Consider the following 8,065-nt stretch of genomic DNA (forward strand, 5'->3'; position numbering starts at 1 on the left):
ACAGCATCTGATGCTCTCATGACCTCCTCAGGTATGAGACACAACAGGGTACACATGCATACATGCAGGCAAAACTGTTCAAATTAAATACATCTTCTAAAAAGTGGACCTGGGGCTGGGGGCGGGAGGGAGTGTGGTTCTTGTCCAGCATGTTCAAGGATCTAGGTTTGACACTAACACAATGGCAGGGGTGGGGGTGGGAATAAAACCAGTCAATAGACCAAAAAAAAAAAAAGTGATTTTATGAAGCAGGGATTTTCACTTTAGCACGCAGTGCTGAAGTAGCACCTGGAATACAGTAAACACAGAGGAGGGCTGAATGAACAAGTGGACGAAGAAGTAGCTCCCCTCCCTTCTATTCTTGTCATAGTTGTTACCCTGGGAGTGTGTGTGTACTTGTATCCAGAAAGCCAACAGATGGCATGTGCAGTTCTATGTGGAAGTCACCAGCATTTTCAAATAGCTTAAAAGACAGGCAAGTCACTGCGCATGTGAAAGGCTGTAGGTGTTGTGAATGTCAGGTGGTTGGCAGGGGGTCTGTGGATGCCAGTGCTCAGAGGGGGTGTGTCCCAGGGGCTGTGCAGTATGTGCTGTTTCTCTTCCCAGCTGTGCATCCGTCCCCAGGTGTCTTCCTGTCTCTCATCGTGTTATGATGTCCTGGCTGCTTTGGTGATGTGTTTGTCAGGGAGACTATTTATCTCTACTTCTCTCCTCCTCTTGTATCCACCTGTACCTCTGGATGTTTGTGTCAAGGGGACTCTCAGAGCCCTCGTCCCCTCACACTAACAGCCCTACCCCAGTCTTGGACCCCTCCCTTTCTCAGTGGGCCCTGTTGCTGGGCTCTGTGTTGCCATAGTGACGGTTGCCAAGTCCCTGAGGCTGATAGCCAGCGATGGGGCTGTCGGCTCCATCCACGCGGGAGGCTGAGGGGGGCTTCCCATTGTGTAGCGAAGGGGATGTTTCCAAGACGACCAACCCCCACTAAGGGCCAGGGACCAGCCCTTCCAACCCCCTCAAGCCTCCCCACTTTGGGTAGCTCCAGGGTGGGCTCAGAAGGCAAGAGGAAATTCTACACAGCCCAGTACCTGGTCTCTCAGTTTTCAGCTCCCCTCCTCCAGTACCTATACCATAGAAGATTCAGGCATCTTGTTGAGATGGGTTGGGGTCTCTGGGAACAGAGGGGAAGGGGGACCCTTTGACCTCCAGGCAGATGGGAGACAGTGGGAGGGAACCTTAAGTCAGGGGAGGGCAGCCAGGGCAGAGGTTGTGACCCTGCGGACTCGCTCCAGCGATGTTGCTGATGGCAGCTTTTGTGGCTGGAGAATGGGGTAGAGTCTGGGGGGGGGATGGGCACCTGGGCTTTTGGGGGAGAAGAGTCTGGGTATATAAGCAGACACTAGCTGCCTGGGCCCCTGGGGTCTTCCTGCAATTTTTTGATCAGCTCTATCCCCTACAGCAACACTCCCCAAGTACCTTGGGGAGGGGTCGTAGGGAACAGAACCTCCCTCACACAAGTGCACATTAGTATCACGATGCTGCTAATGGTGACTGTGTCCTCTCCCACGTGCTTTGGCTGAGCACAGTACTCCCCCATGTGTGACCAGTATTGGCACATATCACTCCTGGCGTGTTCCAGCAGCTCCTCTCTACAGGTGGTTTCCTTCCTCTGCCTTCTGAGCCCATGATTCCCTCTCCAGAAACTGCCCACCTCACCACTCCAACCAATGTTCTTTCCCCAGGCCCCCCGGGGTTCCCTGTGACCCACCCTCAACCTGAAAGCCATTCTGGCCATCCCCCCCCCTCCCAGATTCATGTCCAGTCATTTTCCAGCCTTCTGGTCAACTTTTAAAGTTTTTTATTTTTTTCTTTGTTTTTTTTTTTTTTTTTTTTTTTGTTGTTCTTGTTCAAATTTCCCTTTTACAGTAAAACTATTGAGGTGACGGCCACACCCCGCCACCTCCCCCATGGCAATATCAACTTCCTGTTCCCTAGAAGGAGCTGGGAACTACAGCGCCAGAAAGATGGCTTGACCTCTGGTGGACAAAGCGACCATTTTGGCTGGTGATTGAGGTGGCCAACATGGTGCCCAAGGGCAGCTTTGATCTAATAAAACTGAGCTGGGAGGATACTGAAGCAGCAGCCCACTGCGCACTAAAGGGTGGGAAGAGGTATAGGCTTGTCACTATGGAAACAGCATCCAGTGCTAATAACTGTCATCAGTCCATGGACCACCTCTTCACTAACAAGGGCGCTGGGTTGGGTTTGAAGGGAAGAAGGCATGAACCAGACAGCTGCCTGGTTACGGGGGAGAACATGTGGATTCTTGGGGTAGTCCTGTTGATCAACAGAGATTATATCGGGGTACAGTAAGGGGAGAACAAGACAAATCGGGCCTGCCACAACAGGTGGCAGTCATCTTAGCTGTCCTAAAAACCGCACAGAGCACAAGGGGAGGGGAGTCCTTGGGAAGTGCCACTGAGCACTAAGAAAATTCTCAGTCCACATCTGTCCTCTCACAGTGGTAAGCTCCAGCTTCCTCCTAACACAGGAGGTTCCTCCTGCCCCTTTCTCCACAGGGTAAGAACCATCCACTTCCCATGCCCCCACCCCCACCCCCACCACCTCCCCAGACTAAGCCACTTGGAATTCCAGCCAGACCACTTCCTATTTCAGAAGTGCGACTTCCTGTTCTGGACGAAGGCACTTCCAGTTCCTGCTGCTGCCACTTACTTCCCAGGCCATTTCTGTCCAGGCCTGGTCACTTCTTGTCTGGAACAAGTCACTTCCTATCTGATGCCCATTTAGCATCAGATCCAGTCCATCATGTCTTCACTGCTTCATGTCTTCCTATCAGCCACTGGATACAACAGGACACTTCTTCTCAGGGTAGTTTGCTGTGGCCCAGTAACCACCCCAAATGGCTGGAGTAAGTACATAGAAAGGCAGGGAAAGAGGCCCTGTGCCCATGCCTGGAGCTGGGGGGGTAGAGTGCCAGAATCTCCCCTCCAACCCCCAGAAGCCCCCGTTTTTGGCAGACGGAGGGGAGCAGTTGGTATGAAAAGTTGGAAAGGGCCAAGAGCCGAGGGAGAGATACTTTGATGCCCCAACCTAGGAGACACGTGAGAGGCACAGGAAGGACAAGAAGCCAAGAGGGTTAAAGGAGATGTAAGGAGGAGGAGGCTAGGGAGGAGGAAGAGAACAGACCTAGACACAGGAGAGGGAGAGAGAGAATAAGAAATAGAGAAGAGAAAAACGGTGAGAGGCAGAAAGAGGTGCCAACCAAAAGACAGACCGTTCCCACCCCTACTCTGGGTGGGCGAAGGAAAAGGACACCTGTGTAGTGATTGAAGGAGGCTGAGCCTGTGCCCCCCTCCCCTAAGAGGCAGAGACAGAGGGAGGGCAGGAAGAGGTGTAGTCGAGTCTTAAGGGATCCTAAAACTGGAGATGGGGGCTATAGCCAGAAGGAGCCAAAGAGCCGGTGGGGCAAAGGGGGCCAAAGTCATGGCGCAGGTGTACCTCATACCACAAATTACACTGGAGGAGCACCCCATGGGCGACTGGATTGAGGAGAGCCAAGTGGGAGGAGCCCTCATACCTTGTAGTAGATGTTTGGAGGGCTCTGGGGGGGGCCATCCTGCACAATGTACACAGGGTGTCCGTAGTCACCACTCACCTTCTCATAGTGAGGGCAGAAGGGGGGATCTGCAGCCCCACCACCCCGCAGGGCTATTCCTAGCTCCCCAGGCTCAGCCTCCCGAGGTCCCATCCCCCCTCCACCACCCAGGCCCAGAGACCCTCCTCTCCCAAAGGAGCCAGGACCAGGGTGGCGACTCTCCGAAGGCTTGGCCCGCCGTCTCCGCCAACACATGGCACCCCCAGCCCCTGCCACGCCCAGCAAGAGCAGCGCCAGCCCCCCTGCTGCCCCAGCCACCGCGGGCATGCTGGGAGGGGGCAGGGGGCCTTCAGCACCCCGGGAGGTTGCATTGCTGTTGGGGTCACCTGGCAGGGAAGGGGTGAAGGAGGAAAGAGGGGGAGGGGCTGAAGGAACCATCTGGATATTGGATACACCCAGCCCTGGGGGTCCCCATGGGCTTCCCCAGTAGTGCCCAGGACCCTTAGGTACCCCACATTCCCTCCCCCAAGCCCAGATCGAAATCCAGGTGTCCAGCCTCCAGCTCCCTGCCATGTACACCCCCCCCCCCTTTCTCTGACAGCCCTGATTGAAGCAGTGACTTGGCTAATTAGTTCTAATTGAGTCTTTTCCTCATTTGGCTTCCACTTCCCTCCCACCCTCCCATCTTCTCTTCTCCTCTTTCCTGTATCACTGCCCCCAAAAAACGGGAGAGGGAGGGCGGGAGAGGGTGAAGGCAAGGCGGCTGGGGTCTGACAGCAGAGGAGGCAGTGCCTGGCTCCTGGTTCCTACCTGGTATGCTGTCCTTCCCAGGCTCCTGGCTGTGAGCTGCCCCTCGGTCTCTCTCCATGGGCATTTCAGACACAGGTTTTCGGGGTACAGCTCCTCCTCGGGGACCTGAAGATGGGAAAGATGTAAGAAAGAGGGGCTGAAAGAACTGCTCCTGGTTTGCATGTACCACCTAAACTTCCCTCGGCTCCTAGCAGGTGTCCCCTGGCCCCACTCACTTTGTCCCACTCGCAGAAGCACCTTCATGCCTCTGGTTAGGCACACACCTCCCTGCAAGCTCTCCAGGCCTTCCCGGGTCCCATCTGATGTGGCTGGAAATAAGAACAGGAACCCAGGTCAGTACTCCTGGGTCCAGCCCTCCCGTTCCCTGGGGGAGCACTACTGAATGCCAAGGGAGCACTACTGAACGCACAGTGGTGGATTCTAATGGTCCTAACCTTCCTCCCCCTCCATCCCAGGGACACTCTATTTGCCCCTGCCCGATGTCTGGCAGTACCAATTATGTAGTAATCGTGGTGGGATCTGAACTCGTGGCCCCAGAGGTTAGGGCTGTATTCCTGGAACTTGATGGTGAAGCGGAGGTCCAGGTCTGGCCGGTCACATGTGAGAAGAAGGTTTGGGGCAGGGGGTGCCTCACAACGCCGACCCTGGGCACCCCCTACCAGGTACAGTTTGTAGAACTCATAACTAGGAGAGGAGTGGGGGCCAGGAGGCCGGGCCCGGGGACAAAGTAGATCTAGCCGGTCCCCGATCTGAGGGTAAAGCACGTAACCACCCTCTGCCTGGAACCTACAGGGAAGACAAGGTAGGCAGGGAAGAGGTGTCAGGGGTGTGGCGCCCAAAGCTTTCCCTCTCTCACTCCCAACCATCTAGGACAGCAGTTCTTAGCTCCCGCCCATTGCCTTTGTTTGAGTCCTGTGTTCAGTAAGCCCGGGCACTAAGGGCTCTGCAAGCTCACATCAGAAGCAGCAGGAAGCCAGGCTCAGAGGTCTCCTGCCCCTTGGTGTGCCCAAATGCACTCTTCAGCCCGCCCTCACCACATGCACACTGCCATCTCCCGCTCCATCACCGGTGCCGTTGCCATGGCAACAGGATGCCAGTTACCAAGGAGCTGGCCTCTCTGGAACCACACAGCCTACCCCTCCCAGGTGATTTCACTATTCCATGGCAGTCAACCATGGGGATGGAACCTCCCCCTCCTCCAGGCCACCACTGAATTACAGGGCAGAGGAAGGAAGGTAAAGGTTGCGGTGTGGGGGGCATGAGATGGACCAGTTCCCTCAAGTTAGTCAGTTAATGAGACACGAGGCCAATGCTAGTTTGGCAGTGACCAAAATGGGGCTGAGGAGAATGAAAGCATAGGTGCCAACCACTCAGCGTTCTTCTGCATTCCACCTCAGGGCTTAAACTTTTTGAGGGAAGTGCTCCGCTGCCATGGAGTTGAAGTAGTTGATTTCTGTCACACAGCTGACATAAACTCCTAGCAACATCTCCTTGGCCAGCTAGCCAGGGAACGGATGGGCCCAGCAGAGCCACAACCTGCCTCCCACAGCAAGCCCTGCCTGTGCATCCATAGTTGAAACAGGGTCCCACAAGACTGCTACCCAACATCTTTCCAGAAGCCTAGTGACCAGCTCCCACCCAACATCCTAAAGAACCTCAGAAAGCCCCAATGCCTTGTCTCAACCCTATCAGGACAGCCCAATTTATATCCTCAAGGTATACTTAGTGCTCAAAACTGCAGTCAGCAGTGGCTGGCGGGTAGGAGAGCTTGAGATTGATTATTCCCACTGAGATATGGGAGGGAGAGGGGGGTACCAAGATTGGAACAGGGTGGGAGGCCAGGATTCAAGAAAACAGAAACAAAAAGACCCAATCCTACCTCTCCTTTCATGAGTATACAATATGTCCAAATACCTTGTCTCCAATCCTCATAACAGCTGTAAGGACTGAAGACACAAACTCAGAGAGGTTAAGTGACCTGCCTAAGAGCACACAGCTGCAAACAGCAGAGCTAGTGTTAAGACCAACACCTGATGAACTCTCAGGTCCACTCCCCCTCCCACGACCTCTCTCTCACAGCCGCCCAGCGAAGGAAGAAGTTTCTGAAACGCAGAACTCTTGGGCTGGTGGGGATAGGAAATGCCACTGAGGGAGGCGAATCACTTAGATGACCTCCCATAGGTTGTCTGCCCTGTGTGACTGACCCTTGGCCTCTTTCCAAGCAAAGTAAGCAATGGGAGTCCCCGGTGGGAGAGTTTGCAGCCAAGATGACTTAAGAGGTCAGTGGTACCCTCAAGACTCCAGTAGCAAGAGGGAAGGAGGGAGCCTTGAGGGTGCTCCAGAGAGAATCCACCAAACCAGGAAGAATGCGTCCTAGCCAACAAACTGTTCAACCAAAGGTTCGCTAGTCCTCTGGCTGTGAACACAGACTGAGAGTCAAGGAACCTTGGGTGGGCTGTTCTATAGCCCCAAACTGAACCCTCTTCCCTCTCATCTGCAACACAGAGTGCCTCCTGGGAGCTAGGCGTCCCTGCCCTTCCCCTCAGTACCTCAGCAGCACCCATTCAGCACCTCTCTCCTGAGAGCTGACATTAACCAGGCTCCCTTCAACGCAGATGACACAAGTCTCACCAGATCCAAATAGCCACTCCATTGCCCTCTGCTGCCCGGGAACTTTATCTTTGCCCCTTTAAGGTCTCCCAACTCCTGACACATGGTATCACCACCCACATCCAGCTCTGTGAGACTAGGAGTCTGGCTCCCAAGATCATTGCTCTGTCTTGTAACCTGTCACCTCCCCTCAGTGCCACAGCACCCTTCTGCCAGCCTCCGCTCGGCTCGGAATCCTAGCCCGGTAGTCTGAAAGCTGCCATATCCCTTATCTATGGGACTGGAGTCTCCCCAGTCCCAGGCCACTCACCTCTTATTCGCCGAGTTCCAGTAGACAGGCTCCAGGCTGAGTCCAGACACCAGCCCCGCAAAACCTAACAGCAGCAGGGCCCCGACTTGCACACCCCCTGGCCCAAAATGGGGGCCCCCCATGACCCTACCAAGGCCTGGGGGCGGGGCACCAACTCCCCCAAAGTCTCTCACCCCCAGGGGTGGCTACCACGCTGTGGAGCCCCAGTCACCCTGGTGGGTGGCTAGTCACCCCCAGCTCCCACAAGGACCCTCTTTTCTGCGATGCTTGCGCCCCGGCTCCAGAGCGCTCAGCCCCACTAGAACCCTTGCAGGGGCCGTCTGCAGGCGCCCTATGCACCCCCGGCCCACGCGCCGCACCTCGGGATTTGTGCGCCGGGCTACGTGGGGGACATGGGGAGCAGAGGGCCGGGCGGGGGCGACATGGGGCGCCGGGCAAGGCAGCGAAGAAGGAGACACCGAGCTGGAGCCCCAGCCTCGCCGGGATTGAGGGCAGCGGGCTAAGGGAGGAAACCAGTCCCGAGCCCAGGAGGGGGGAGTTAAAGGAGAGGCGGGGAGGGGGAGAGCATGATGGAGGGAAAAACCGGAGCTGGAGCTCAGTCGGAGCGGGCGTCGCATCCCGCGGCCCACGCCCCCCACACCTCCCTCACCTCGCGCACCTCCCGTCCGCCACCCCGCCTCGCTGCCCGGCGCGGTCTCTCACGCCCCCTTTGTCTCTGGCAG

At 55.9% G+C, this 8,065-nt stretch overlaps 1 protein-coding gene across 2 annotated transcripts; it reads right to left on the reverse strand.

The window, feature by feature from the left end:
- Positions 1-1,838: 1,838 nt before the first annotated feature.
- Efnb3 (ephrin B3) lies at positions 1,839-7,830 on the reverse strand. 2 transcript variants are annotated; one of them, XM_087572898.1, is made up of 5 exons: positions 7,344-7,830; positions 4,917-5,209; positions 4,639-4,731; positions 4,424-4,528; positions 1,839-3,204 (listed from the first exon to the last, which is right to left on the reverse strand). In XM_087572898.1, exons 1-5 carry the CDS (start codon positions 7,463-7,465, stop codon positions 3,155-3,157), a joined length of 663 nt encoding a protein of 220 aa, XP_087429024.1. In that variant the 5' UTR covers positions 7,466-7,830; the 3' UTR covers positions 1,839-3,154.
- Positions 7,831-8,065: the final 235 nt, after the last annotated feature.

The sequence above is a fragment of the Rattus norvegicus genome, chromosome 10, assembly GCF_021556685.1.
Source record: "Rattus norvegicus strain SHRSP/BbbUtx chromosome 10, alternate assembly SHRSP_T2T, whole genome shotgun sequence".
NCBI classification, from domain to species: Eukaryota; Metazoa; Chordata; class Mammalia; order Rodentia; family Muridae; genus Rattus; species Rattus norvegicus.